We start from the raw sequence: 13883 nt of genomic DNA, 5'->3' as shown, positions 1-13883 counted from the left end.
GGTGGTGGTGAAACGAGCGACTTCGGGTCGGAACAAAGCAAACCAAAGGAAAAAGGAGTGACTGAGGTTAGTAGACAAACCAAAACTTGCTGAAGATCGAGAACAAGCCTGAGGATGTTCGCATCCTTTATACAGTTCTTGTTTTCTCTGTAGCGGTATATCGCCTTCCTCAACCAGAATGGGTTGTTTTGATTGCCCTGTTGAGCAATGTCCTCTTTCAAGCACGGAAATCAAGGAGCTAACATCGCGAGCAGGGGGGAAATACCCGTGCGTAGACCAGTAGAGCCGGTGCAATCTCACATATGGGTGATGTTGTATCTTGACAATTCAGCATGGGGCCATCAGGAGTGGCAAAAGGACCGTGGTCGTGATCCTCAGATCCTCCAACGTCTCTGGGGGTATAGGCAGACGCAAGCTCAGACTCTCGACCCCAGTGTGCTTCATACGCCTGAACCAATGCATGATCCATGCGTAGACAACGAGTCTTCAAGTGGTGGGTTCTGTGCGACTCCAAGCAGCTGGAAGCGATGCCCTCGACAGACATGATTCGTGAAGTGGCTCTTGCTTGCAACTCGCCTAACAGAGACAGGTGGTGCGTGAGGTCCGAGGACAATCAAAGCAGCCAAGAGGTTCGAATTCATCAAGCAAGCATTATGTGCTTTGCGGTATCCATAGTGAGGGATTCTCAATCCCATTGCGCCACAGCGTCCTTCTGTCTCCTGTAGGCTCTCTGTATGTCAGGTAAAATCGACAGTATGGCGCATTGATATCACCACAGCCCATACGGGCTAGCGTTGTCTTCCACCGCGTCTGCCCGTTAGAGGCCGTTGGGTGACAGATCATGGATGGGAGTTAGATTTGGCGGCTTTGGCAGTCCAATGTGCCTGTAACATTGTGACCGCGTGGCAGATGGGAGTTTGTATTGTGGAAACAGCGAGAAGGCCGATCGATGATAGATTCGAGGCAAATTCAAAATGTTGGACAAAAGGGGTCGCGAGTGCAGATCATGGCCATGTCACCCACGTCAACTCGATGTCAGCCGTCCGTCACAGATGCTGTAAGCGAGCTGTTTGAGCCGCAGCAAAGTCTTCCACCAGAAGACAGAAGACAGAAATGAGAAATCAAAAGTCCACAAAGAATGGCGATTGGAGAGCACTGAGCAACTGCATCTTGACATCATTTCTAAACCGTGGCGTTTCTGGAGCACGGGTGAACTGTGCGTGGCAACGGTGTAGTTGATCGAGTGCTCGTACTAACTTAGCCATCGAGAGACTTAGTCAATGGCTAAGGTGAGTTAGTAGATTCCTAGTGCGAATGCTAACCACTAACTGCCACGGGGGTAGTGTACAGTACCAAGGTAGATTCCTGATGGCCATACAGCATTGCACTGTCAGGCTTCGATCTTACTCAACCCGCCATCTTCTCGCCTTCACGAGTCACTGGGGTGGCTTTAGAAGTCTCTCCTCTTGTCGATATCAACATGTAACTTCCCACCGTGTCTACGGAGCACCGGGTCCCCAGACTTGCAGCTGCCATGCTCTTGGCCGCGGGTAGTATTTATGGGCAGTGGCGGTGTCAGGCGTTTAATTGCCTGTTACCCTTCGCTTATTTTCTCTTCATCAAAACTTCGGATCGTTGCCACCGCCTGTGTTGCTGTACGGGCCAGAGACACCCTTCTCCATGATCATTGATTGCTGATCCTCCATGCCAGGGCGAGTTGCTGAGTGTTCCGGGATAAATTAGAGCCCCACGAGTCTCTTGCTCCTACTGGTGGAGCATCATGGAGATGATTCAGGACGACACCGCAGTGGCTACTGAACCCCTGCTGTGGCAATCTGTTATCCATGTTCGACCGTTACGGATCTCATAGCCGGAGGCGCCGATACGAGAAAGAAATGAAAAGAACAACAAATGCATAGACGATGACCACAACAATAACAATCAAACAAGCGGGAGTCTCATACAGCCATTCAACCAAGTACTCGTACCGGTAATCTTGTCGGCTCATCGATCTTCAGATCTACGCGAGTGGGAGCCGACATGCATAGTAAATAATACGGTCAACGGATTGTTGTAGTCCACATTCTCGAGTAGGACTCATGCTCGCGGAGAACGAAAGCACTCACTGCGGGTGACAAGTCACTATTCCGCTCCTGTTGTGCTACTGGCCAATTTGATACGCTGCATGGATATACAGCGGCGTACATTACTGCTGATTTCCAGGGAAAACAGATAGAATTTTGGCCAGTCTACTAGTAGCAAAAGCCGTGCCCGTGAATGATGCCCTTCTTGTATGTTGGTTGTATGAGTTATCGTCACAGACAGCCACGCGATAAAAGGTTTCCTCTGGAGTGATAACAGTCTCTGTGGTCCAACGTGTTCCCTCGTAGTGTCTCTGAAGGGTTTTATGCTTGGATACTAGATTACATGGTTGAAACGTCGATTCAAGCCTACCGCCATACTGAGTGATCTGGTATGAGGGTTGTTTTTAGATGACCAACCATCAAGTCCGCCACGTTACAGTATATTGTCTCTCAATAAAACAAAGAGTCACTATCAACATGTATAGGCTAGCAGGTCTCTACAGATGGTTTTACACGAGTTGGGTGGGTTGCTGGGTCGTGACTGTGACTGTAGACTGGCCTGGGAAATGGCAATTTGAGTATTTTTATTCTGGAGAAACTGTCAGCTACAAAAACACCAGCAACTCAAGACACAAACCTCACATGAGATATGATTCGCTCGACATTCTCATTAGGGAACCTTGCAGTGTTCTGTTTCGATTACGTTCAAAAAATGAAGTCCCCAAGATATCTACTTCACTACAATACTCGAAATGCACGGAAAGTGCAAATCGCACGACCGAGCCCGGGTGGTTATATACCAGGTACGTATTGCTGGCAGCCTCCTTCTGTCCTCTCCGTGCGCATGAGGAACATTACCGGATGATTCTGAGGGATCTGGTCAATGTATCGGGTACAAGAACTCTGCGGTTCTGGAAGAATGTCTGTATCGAATGCCTGATCCATAACCTTGCACCTCATAAAGCATTCCCGGATAGCAACACTCGGCTTCATAAATCCCCCGCCTCCGTTTGGGGAACGGCAAAAGCCTCCAACCAACATTACTATTGATAACGAACTCAAGCCCCACGATGAACTCTGTCAACCCAAGTCTGCAGGCTGTTCCTTCAAGCTCGCCTACATTACTCCAATACATTGAGTGGACTTCCAAAGAGCAAGCACTCCACGCTCATCCCGTTGCCAAAAAAGAAGCAAGGCACATGATTTTTACTTAGCTGGATGCTCAGAAGGTGCCTGGACGATTCCTTGCCTTCAGATATAGTGTCTTGAATCTCGCCTTCTTTTCCATGCCAGCAAAGGCATGAATCAGTCTCGTCAAGTTCACAAGAGCCATCCTTTACCAAAAGCGGCAAAACATGAGCGTTTCTCAGCTTCATCGCGCGTTATGAACGATTCAGTGAGCTATAATCCTTCTCGACCGAACGCGATTTGGAATCGACCCCACATTGCCATGTTTGGATTTCTGCTTCTGAGTTCGTAGGGTGGTGGCAGCTCGGTCCTCGTGTCCGAACTCCTTCGAAGCTTGTACAAGACTTTTGTGCTGCAACAAAAAAGTTTCTCCCTGCGGAGAAAATAACCCCACAACATTGGGGGTGGTGGGAGTCTCTCTCAGCTACGCGTACCGAGGAGTGGGTAAGAGATAATATTGAATTCTGAATCGAATACGCACCGTTCATACGGAGAACGGCATTCGGACCTCTGGCCAGGAGATCACGAACACAAGGCGAATGTGCGTGGGAGTGGGAGCCCTTGGAGACCCCAGTGCTTCCACAGATACAGAGGAAGCTGTGTTCGGGCATCCTGTAATCCGTGAGATTCTTCTAGACACATCAGTCCACCAGCAACTCAACCTCGACGTGGGGCTCGCTCTAGACCACAGTTATTTTGTAGGGGCGGGGATAAAACCACCCCGAGACGGTATCATAAAAAGCAGTACAGTATGTCATCCTTGTGCTGTCGAACGCGATACTCCTAGAACTCGAAGCAGACACTAAACACGAAGAGCGAAAATGGGCAAGCAGACTCCAGTCAACAAAGTAGGTCGGTTAGATTGATTCTGCACTACACTCTAACGAAGTGGACAGGTCATCATTGTCGGTGCCGGGCCATCAGGTCGGTTTCAATGTCTGTAAGACCAGTGTAAACCTCAGCTGACGATGTCCAGGTCTTCTGCTCGGTATCCTGCTTGCCAAGGAGGGCGTCAAGGTACAGATCCTCGAGGCTACAAACGACCTCGACAAGAACCCTCGTGCGGCTCATTATGCGCCGTCCGCCGTATACGAACTGGAACGTGCCGGCGTACTGGAAGATGTAAAGGCCCAAGGAATCCACCCCGACGCAGTGTGCTGGAGGAAACCCGATGGTTCGTTGATCGCTGGGATCAAAAGTCGCATGGATATCGAACATCCTATGGTCTGTCTGCCGCTGGATAAACTCGACATCTTGCTTCTTGAGCATTATAACAAAGCACCAAACACCGAAGTTCTGTGGGAACACAAAGTTGTGTCTATCGACCAGGACGAACATGAGGCCAGAGTTCATGTCGAAACGCCAACAGGCAAGAAGACCTTCTCCGCCGATTACATTGTGGGGTGTGATGGTGCCAACAGCCAGATAAGGCGCTCGCTTTTTGGTGACTTGAATTATCCTGGTGAGACTCTGCAGAAGCAGATCATTGCCACGAATGTGAGCAACCGCGGAGGTCTTTCGGAGTAAAACAAGGTTGACTCTTCTTAGGTCTATTACGATTTCAAGAAGTTCGGATATTGGGATTCGAACTTTATCATTGATGAAAATGATTGGTACATGGCCGCTAGGATAACGGACGACGGTCTCTGGCGAGTAACGTACGGTGATGCATGGGGCCTGTCCACCGAGGAATATCTCAAGCGACAGCCAGAACGGTTCGAAAAGATTCTTCCTGGAAACCCAAAGCCTGGAGACTACAAGCTTGTCAGCGCCAGTCCTTATAAGCTGCACCAGAGATGTGCCGATGCCTTCCGTGTTGGGCGATTCCTGCTGGCTGCGGATGCCGCCCACCTGTGTAATCCATTGTAAGTCGGACGTCAACGATGATCTCTATAAGCTGATAACCCTGGTAGTGGAGGTCTTGGGTTGACGGGAGGTATCGCGGACGTGGGAAGCCTGTTCGATGCGCTCGTAGCCTTGAGACATGGAAAGGCCGATGACAGCATCTTGGACAAGTACAGTGAGGTCCGCCGAGAAAAGTGGCAAAAGATCATTGACCCGATGTCGCGAGCCAATTTCAGCCGGGTGTGTCTCGAAGAAGCAGAGTCAGAGCGCAATGAATTTTGGGCTCTGTGCAAAAAGATTGAAGAGGACGAGGAGCTGGCTAAGCAAATGGCTCAGGTAAGTTCTGATTAAATGGCTCTCGAGGTAGGTTGCTGACCGACGCAGGGAACAAATGCTTTGCGTGAAGATTTCAGGGAGTATATCAAAGCATAGTCTCGAAACAGGCGTCCCCAATTGTGCAGCCAAAGGCATTGACGAACCCGGAAAGCGTTCATGCCCGTCGGAGCTTATATGCTGAGTAAGTCGGACTGGGCGAAGGCGTGAGAGAAGAACATGGCACTTGTTCGACGTGTATGTAATACATCTTGCCAAGGAAGATTGCATCCTTCTGCGCGTGTTCGAATTCTGCGGCGATTAGAGAGACCGGACGCTGACCAGTGCGGTACACAAGTGTGCGCGTGTATATGCGTCCTCACAGGCCGACCTTCCCGGCTCTTTCTTCCCTCCAGCTGGTCTTGCTCGAAACAAAACTAGTAACGGAATACCAGAAAGCGTTCTGTAGATGAGGAATAGATCGCAGCAGGCGTGAGCAAGGCTGGCTAAGTGTGGTAGTCCAACCGTCAGGGAAGTGCTTGGATTCTGACCTTCACAATGGGTTCATGACGATATGTGTGACGCCAGCCGACTGCGTTGTAGTAGATGGCGGCTTGGGACAGCAGTCCGAAGTTGAATCTGCCCGAGAGATACAGCACAGAAAGGAGGTTCTTGTTAACATGGCCTTGTCTGTCGAGATGGATGCAGGCTGCCGCAGTCGTATCTCTGATGTGAAGAAGTGCCTCATCGTCATCTCGTCATTGCACTTGGCAACGTGATTTCCCCCTCAAACCTGGCGTCCTGGGTGCGCTAACTAGTCGACCCATCATTCTGCTATCTTTCGATCTCCCCATTCCATCTTCATGAAATCTCCTTCAAATGCGATCTGCAGAACCTCTTGAAAGCTGCCCAAATCTGTTGTCTCTTCGCGTTAAGCCCTGGGACTGAATTACTAGGCGGCAGCGAGTCCCAAGCTTCGGGTACCGAGTGCCAACCCCCCAAAGCCCAGCACTTTCGACTTTGGTCCATTGCACACACGTCTCAGCTGTTTTGGAGTCTTATTACATCCTGATCTCTATGGTCTATCCGAGTTCCTCCCACCGTCTCCCGTCCTAGGCCACTTCTCCCTCAGAGAGACATCCACGCGGAGTGTACGAGCCACACCGAAGCATCACGCGAAACATTGGACCACCTTTGGTCTTTTCATCCAAGACGCTTCGGCGTGGCTGTGGGCAAGAGTACGGAGGATGGCAGACTTCTCGTTGGTGCCCAGCGGGCATGGCAACAACTACACTGGCATGCTCACCAGGAGCATCGTCTTCTCTGCGGCCCTTTTTGTCTTTCTGGCCGGTACGGTGAAATATGAAAACAGATGAAATCGAGACTAACGGTATGGCGGACAGCCTCGGGCATGACCATCGCCTCCATCATCATTCCCAACTGGATCGCCTTTGATGGAAGCACCGTATGTGTTGGTATTGTGCCTCCTCGAATGCCTGCTAACTTTCAATAGCCACACGGCGACCCCGTTCATTACACCTATGGCCTGCATCGAAGGTGCTCCAGCACCAATATACCCCCCCCCCTCGATAGTCGCTCGACGAGGTCCATCGTGATGGCCGACTCCCTCCAGTGTGTTCAGTTCCCCAGATATAACGACTGCCGCGGAGACGACGTATATTTTTGTAGTATGTGGAGGTCTGTCGGGTTTTTGATGTCTTTCGCCGTGGTGTTGGAGGGCATGACGATTGCTGCCTTTACCATTCTGCTTGTGGGAGGCAAACAAAAGAGGGAACAAGGCTGGGGAGTCCTTACAATCTTGGTTGCGTTGGCTGCGTTTGTACAAGCCATTGGCATGGCTCTAATGGTGAGGTTACCGTGTTCGAGAATCTTTCATCAATACTGACTTCATCCCTCTTACAGGCCTATCTTTACGAGAACGACGAAAAATTCTTCTCCGGATGGTTCTTGGACAAGAGCTGGACCATGTGCACGATTTCTTGGAGTTTTCAGGCATTATGCGCCATTGCTATTACGCTCGCCGCGGTCATCCTTCCCAGCGAGGGAGGTTATGAATTGATTCCGGACCATGCTTGAGACACGAATATTTGCTAGACATACATGACGGCGCACGAAAACGGTTGCAGTGTATTGTTGGCTTCCCTTTCGAGAGCACGACCACCCCGGTATGGCACAGGACACGGCGTCCAAGGAGCGCATAGGCTGTTTGTGTGAGCCCATGCAATAATCTTTCTGTCAGGAGAGCGGCGGATCATGCGCCATAGCGTTTCTCTGAGATATTACACCATTCAGGCGTGCTGAGACCTCGTGCATCTTAGGGGGGACGGAGTTGAGGTAGCTACATGATGTTACTGATGTTCCGTGGGCACTGTTGTCTTCACCGAGATAATACGATTTATTAGGAAGCACAAGTAATCAACTTTTATTGCGCATACTGATCCCCGAGAGCTTTGACATCAGAAACGAGCCTTGCCCTGGCTCGGTGACACGCCCGCAGCACCTGGAAGGGCTAAACTGCATTGTAGATCCACGGTGGCTGGTGGCTTGCGGAGGCGCTTCGATCTCGCCGATACGAAATACGAAGCCCGAAGCTGGAGGATTTTCAACGAGTCGCTGAGTTAGAGTTACCGTGGCGGAATCGCTGGATGAGCCATTGAGCAGCCAAACAACAAGAAAAAGAAAGCTCCCTGTCCTGGTATCTGCACGGCAATGTTCGCTTAAGAAGTGGCTCACATGTCTGTGCATCCGTAAATAAACCTGGGGCAGCGTCTGTCCAACTCCGGTCACCGAGGTTCTTCTGCGTTGTGCGGGTCAATATTCTCTCCGTCCTTGTTCCACAGCATCTTCATCGCCTCGCAGTCGGCAATGCCAGCGAAACTCTACAACCACCCTCCCAAGACTCCGATCGCAGTGTGAGGCTGGTGGTCATCATGTAAAAGACGCATGATGCCTTTTTAGGGTGGGACTTGCGAAGCGATCGCCCCCTTGACGCGTTTGACAGCCTCCAGTGGCAGAACGTGTATCGTATATTTCATGTCGTGCAATGCCATCATCCTGCTCGTTGGTTACCTCTCTCTCTATATATATACGTGACATCCCAGGCCTTCCTTTTGGAGGGGGGGAGTTTTCCTGTGATTGATCTTCATACTAACCCGCCCGATTGCTGTCACCCTCTTCTCCGTCAGCATGGCATACCCGGTACCTCAACCGCCGACGATACCCTTTCTCGGCAATGTCTGGGACCTGGATCCGAAGAATTCTATGCAGAGTCTTCTGCATCTGGGAGAAAAATACGGTACGCTTATTTGGTGGCATGGGCCTCTTGAAAAGTGGCGGTTGTGCTGAGACGATAACATTTTCAGGGCCTATCTTCAAGTTGTCGTTGGTCGGTCGGGAGCGATATTTCATTAATTCGGCAGCTCTGCTGGACGAGCTTTGCGACGAGCGCCGGTTCTGCAAGGCTGTTACCGGGGCCCTGCAGGAAGTGCGACATGGCGTCAAAGACGGACTGTTCACCGCTTACCCGGGCGAACACAACTGGGATGTTGCCCATCGAACCCTAGTGCCGGCGTTTGGACCTATTGGCATCCACGACATGTGTAGGTATCTCCCTGAGTCGAGAGGCTGACACTCCCAGCTAACCTAAGCCTTGCTTGCAGACGACGAGATGTACGACATCGCTACGCAACTAGTTGCAAAATGGGCACGTGTTGGACCTGACGAGAAGATCAATGTTACCGACGACTATACGCGCTTGACGCTGGACTCCATTGCTCTCTGTGCGATGGGGAAGCGATTCAATTCGTTCTATTCCGAAAATATGCACCCGTTCGTCAACGCCATGGTTGGATTTCTTCTAGAAAGCGGTCGACGGGCCGGACGTACCCGCCTGGAATCGCTGTTCAGCAGAGCAGCGGCTCGCCAATTCGAGGAAGACATAGCCACAATGAAAAGTGTTGCCGAGGAGGTGATAGCGCACCGGAGAGCCAACCCGACCGACAAAAAGGACCTGCTGAATGCGATGCTATATGGTAAAGACCCCAAAACCGGAGAACGCCTGACACACGAAAGCGTCATGAACAATATGATTACATTCCTGATTGCTGGCCACGAGACCACATCAGGCCTGCTTTCCTTTGCCACCTATTACCTGGTCAAGAATCCGGAAGTCATGAGGAAAGCCCAGGCAGAAGTCGATGCCGTGGTCGGCAAGGGCCCAGTGTCGGTCCAACATATGTCGAAGCTACCATACATCGAGGCCATCCTGAGAGAAACCCTAAGGCTCCAACCGACAGCTCCAGCGTTCGCAGTCCGAGCGCTGGACACTGTCGCGGGCCCTACGGTGCTCGGTGGAAAATATCATATTCCGCACGAGGCTGTACTCGTGGCTCTGTTGCCCGGCATCGGCCGTGACGCCGAAGTCTTTGGCCCAGACTGCAATGACTTTGTTCCTGAAAGAATGAGTCAAGAAAACTTTGCAAAGTTGCCGAAGAATGCATGGAAGGTAAGCAACGCTCTCGCGGGATGACGGTTGTGCGCGACTAATATTCTGTAGCCATTTGGAAACGGAGCAAGAGGCTGCATCGGACGACCATTTGCCTGGCAAGAAGCAATCCTGACACTTGCGCTCGTGCTACAAAACTTCAACCTGAGAGCAGACGATCCGTCATATCAACTCCAGATCAAACAGACTCTAACCATCAAGCCAGACAACTTCTCGATCCGAGCGGTGTTGCGTGATGGCATTGACCCCCTGAAGCTTGAGAAGAAGATGCACGTTGCAACGGAAACGGATCAAGTTGTGCAGAGACACCCTGCCGCCGTCAAATCAGCCGAGTCGGGCAAGCCCATGCTAGTTCTTTATGGTTCGAACTCTGGAACTTGCGAAGGACTTGCGCAGAGTCTGGCCGGCAGTGCTGGAAACAGAGGGTACTTCGCGACAGTCAAGCCACTCGATGCGGCCGTCGACCAGCTACCAACGAAACAGCCTATTGTGATCATTACAGCAAGCTATGAGGGAAATCCCCCTGACAACGCGGGCGCTTTCGTCGAATGGCTGCAGAATGTCTCGTCGGAAAAGCTCAAGGATGTGAAGTTCGCCGTCTTTGGCTGTGGTCATCACGATTGGGTTACGACCTTCCAGAAAGTGCCCAAGCTCATCGATTCCGAGCTTTCCAGCCGGGGCGCCGAGCAGATCGCCAGCCGTGGCGAGTCTGATGTTGCGCTTGGAACTATTTTCGACGACTTCGACAGCTGGCAAGACGAGAGCCTGTGGCCTGCGCTTTCTGCGGACGCCAGTGCCGCAGAGGTTGCAGAAGGTCTAAGCATGGAGATCAGTACCACCACCCGTGCATCGCATCTGCGTCATAAAGTCATGGATGCGCTTGTCGTCGAAAACACACGCTTGACGCCGGTTGACACTCCTGAGAAGCGCTGGGCCACCTTCAAACTACCCACGAGTCTCACCTACGAGGCCGGCGATTACCTTGCCGTGTTGCCGATCAATGCTGCCGCGACGATTTCGAGGGTGCTCCGGCGGTTCGGGCTACCCTGGGACGCCATGATGACGCTACAAAAGGGGGCACATACGACAATCCCGACAGGGGTAGCCATGCCGGTAACGGCCGTTCTCGGAGCGTACGTCGAGCTCAGCAGCGTTGCGACACGGAAGAATATCGCGACCCTCGTCAGGTACGCCGGCGCCGATGAGAAACCACTGGCTGAGGAGCTTTCCGCCACCACAGGACAGCTCTCGGTGCTGGAAATCCTCGAGAAGCATCCGTCTCTGAATGTGTCCTTCCCGGTCTTCCTCTCCATGTTGACCCCCATGCGCATCCGGCAATACTCAATCGCGTCGTCGCCTCTGAGCAACCCGACCGAAGCGAGCATCATGTACTCGGTGGTGAGGACCGAAACGGGCCGCATCGGCGTGGCGACCAACTACCTAAAGGATCTCCAGCCTGGATCTACGGCGCAGATCATGATCAAGAAGTCACACGCGTCGTTTCATTTGCCGCGGGATCCCAAGACGCCGATCATCATGGTGTGCGCGGGCACGGGGCTCGCGCCCTTTATGGGATTCGTGCAAGAACGCGCTGCCCGTTTTGCGGCCACAAGTGATGGCGGTGTTGATGGTGACACGAGCGAACCCTTCGGACAAGCCGTTCTGATCATAGGCTGCCGACACCCAGACGTAGATCGGCTGCATGCAAAGCAGCTAGCTGATTGGCAGGATCAAGGCGTCGTCAGGGTGTTTTACGCCTTTAGTAGAGACCCGGACAGGTCGGATGGCTGCAAGTACGCTCAGGACAGGCTTTGGCGCGAGCGTGAATTGGTGAGTGACTTGTTCGACCAGGGGGCCCGAGCCTACATCTGCGGTAGTAGCGCTCTGGGGAAAGGGGTAGGACAGGTCGCGGCCAAGATGGCCGTCGAGGGGGCGAAAAAGAAGGGCAAAGAAGTCAGCATTGACAAAGGCCTCGAGTGGTGGGAAGGCCTTCGGGGCGAGAGATATGCCGTTGATGTTTTTGACTAGACCGAGACCATAGAAAATAGAATGTATAGACTGCGAATCATTTGGCACATAGTTACAGGTAGGCTTGAATCAGGTAGAGCGAAGAAGAACAATGGTACCTGGTCTAAATACTAGAGTTAGTGATGGCAACCCCGAATCTACTATGGATCAGGGTATTTTATACAAGCTACAGGTACGTAAGGTATGTGTAGTGTAGCGTGGGTTGATGTCTCGACCACCACCACCATCTCCTCCTCATTTACAGGGAGGAATTTGCTCTACCAGAGAACATGTTGTCGTTGAGCAGTGATCTTCCTGTCGGGAAGATGAACCCACATGCTCTTGCCCATCCTCTTCCTCAACGCCTTGGCTTCCTTTTCCGCGCGTTCTCTTGTCCGCGTCTTCTCCTCTTTCAGGAGTACACTGATGCCGGTCTGGGGTGGACGTAACATGTACACACGGCCACGTGCACGGAATTCAGGCTCCTTTCCATAAGGGCCTCGGTTCGTCCATGCCTCTGCGACATAGATGTCGGTTTCATTCGCGGCGTGACCTTTCTTGATGGCTTTGGCGGGCGTCTGATGAGGAAGAGGTGGAGTTTCGCTGGGGTCTTGACCAGGGGTTGCATTCTCGCTGCTCTGAGCTGCCCCAAGTCCCATGCCTTTCATGACAATGGCCTCGTCGCGAGCCTGGATCAGGTGTTGCCGGACCTCTTGAGCCACCTTTTTCTTGGAAAATCTCATTTGCAGGATAGCTTCATCAATGGATTTGCCTGCGATTTGTCGAGCAAGAGGAGCCAGCTTCTTCATAGAGGTCTTGAAGAAATGCGACCGAGACAGGTGATTGCGCTCTGACCGCGCAATCTTCATTTCTTTGTTCGGTCGACCACGGCGTCTCAGGTCTCTGATCACCATCTTCCGCTGCCATCGCGACCGAGCCGTAGGACGAGGGTTGAGAACCTGGGTCATGTTCTCCGGATTACGTTCTAGCAGGGATTCGTCCTCTTGAATCCCAGCCTCGGTGCGCCGAACGATATCTTCGCCGAACAAGCTTGACGACGACAGGCCACCGAGTTTGAAATTGCGTTCCTGCTCGGCCTGCTCGGCCTTTAGTCTCTGCGCGGCTCGCTTTCTGGCAACTTCCAGCCGCTGCTTTGTTGTCATGGTCGTAGAAGATGGCGCTTTGGTCGGGTTCTGGGGCTTGGAGGTAGGCACGATGTGCTCAGTGGTGGTGGTGGACGCACTACGGGAGGTAGAAGAGTGGAAAGGCCGCCGAGAGCCAACGTAAAGACCGGACATTAGAGGGCAGAGGTCATGAGAAGAGGTGGTATGCAAGCTATACGAGCGCCCTACAATTTGTCAGTTGTTTGAATCTGCTCGGCGGAGCATGGAACTTGCCTCGAAAGAGCTGTCGCAGAGCAGTCTGTCGCGGCGTCATCTTGACGGGAGCCCTCCAGCAGGGCGCTGGCTTGGGTTAAAAGGGAGAGCTTAGTGACTCAAGCTCTTATGACCGACGAGGAGAGTCTTGAGTCGAGCATCACCAGCCGACCGAGGAGTGCGTACACAGTAACGGTGGATGTAGGTACCTTTTAGGATACACGTGAGGACGAGACTTCAAATCCCAGCGGACGGCAGGCTTGGCGGAGAAACGGCTCCTCAGCAAATCGCTGAGAGAAAAATAATACGAGCTTCCCTCGTAATATTGTGCAAGGGCAATCACGGAAAAGACACCCATCACCCTGTTTGTTAGTGGCACCGGGAGGGCGGCGCCGGAGGCTGCAGCTGAGGCCCATGACAGCTTGTGCTGGCGGCCCATTAGGCTCCAACAAGCCTTTTAGGTGCCCCGGAAGTCGATATTTTCCGGTGGCTGTTTAGCGCGGTGCAGGGCTCGCTAACCTTTCCTTGCGCCAGAGTTAAATCGGA

At 52.3% G+C, this 13883-nt stretch overlaps 3 protein-coding genes across 3 annotated transcripts; 2 read left to right on the top strand and 1 right to left on the bottom strand.

Annotated features, from left to right (window-relative positions):
• Positions 1 to 4093: 4093 nt before the first annotated feature.
• Positions 4094 to 7526, top strand: PV08_07882 (uncharacterized protein; the record flags this gene model as incomplete). Its single annotated transcript, XM_016382209.1, has 9 exons — positions 4094 to 4120; positions 4169 to 4196; positions 4249 to 4769; positions 4821 to 5137; positions 5186 to 5453; positions 6386 to 6779; positions 6833 to 6894; positions 6943 to 7296; positions 7353 to 7526. The coding sequence occupies 9 exons, from the start codon at positions 4094 to 4096 to the stop codon at positions 7524 to 7526; spliced, it is 2145 nt and encodes a 714-aa protein (XP_016235311.1).
• A 1110-nt stretch (positions 7527 to 8636) lies between these two features.
• Positions 8637 to 11982, top strand: PV08_07881 (uncharacterized protein; the record flags this gene model as incomplete). The annotated part of the gene is made up of 4 exons (XM_016382208.1): positions 8637 to 8745; positions 8813 to 9049; positions 9110 to 9954; positions 10006 to 11982. 4 exons carry the CDS (start codon positions 8637 to 8639, stop codon positions 11980 to 11982), a joined length of 3168 nt encoding a protein of 1055 aa, XP_016235310.1.
• A 257-nt stretch (positions 11983 to 12239) lies between these two features.
• On the bottom strand, positions 12240 to 13124 carry PV08_07880 (uncharacterized protein; the record flags this gene model as incomplete). Its single annotated transcript, XM_016382207.1, has 1 exon — positions 12240 to 13124. One exon carries the CDS (start codon positions 13122 to 13124, stop codon positions 12240 to 12242), a length of 885 nt encoding a protein of 294 aa, XP_016235309.1.
• Positions 13125 to 13883: the final 759 nt, after the last annotated feature.

Source organism: Exophiala spinifera (genome assembly GCF_000836115.1).
Source record: "Exophiala spinifera strain CBS 89968 unplaced genomic scaffold supercont1.5, whole genome shotgun sequence".
NCBI lineage: Eukaryota > Fungi > Ascomycota > Eurotiomycetes > Chaetothyriales > Herpotrichiellaceae > Exophiala > Exophiala spinifera.
This window is presented reverse-complemented; position numbering and strand designations above follow the sequence as displayed.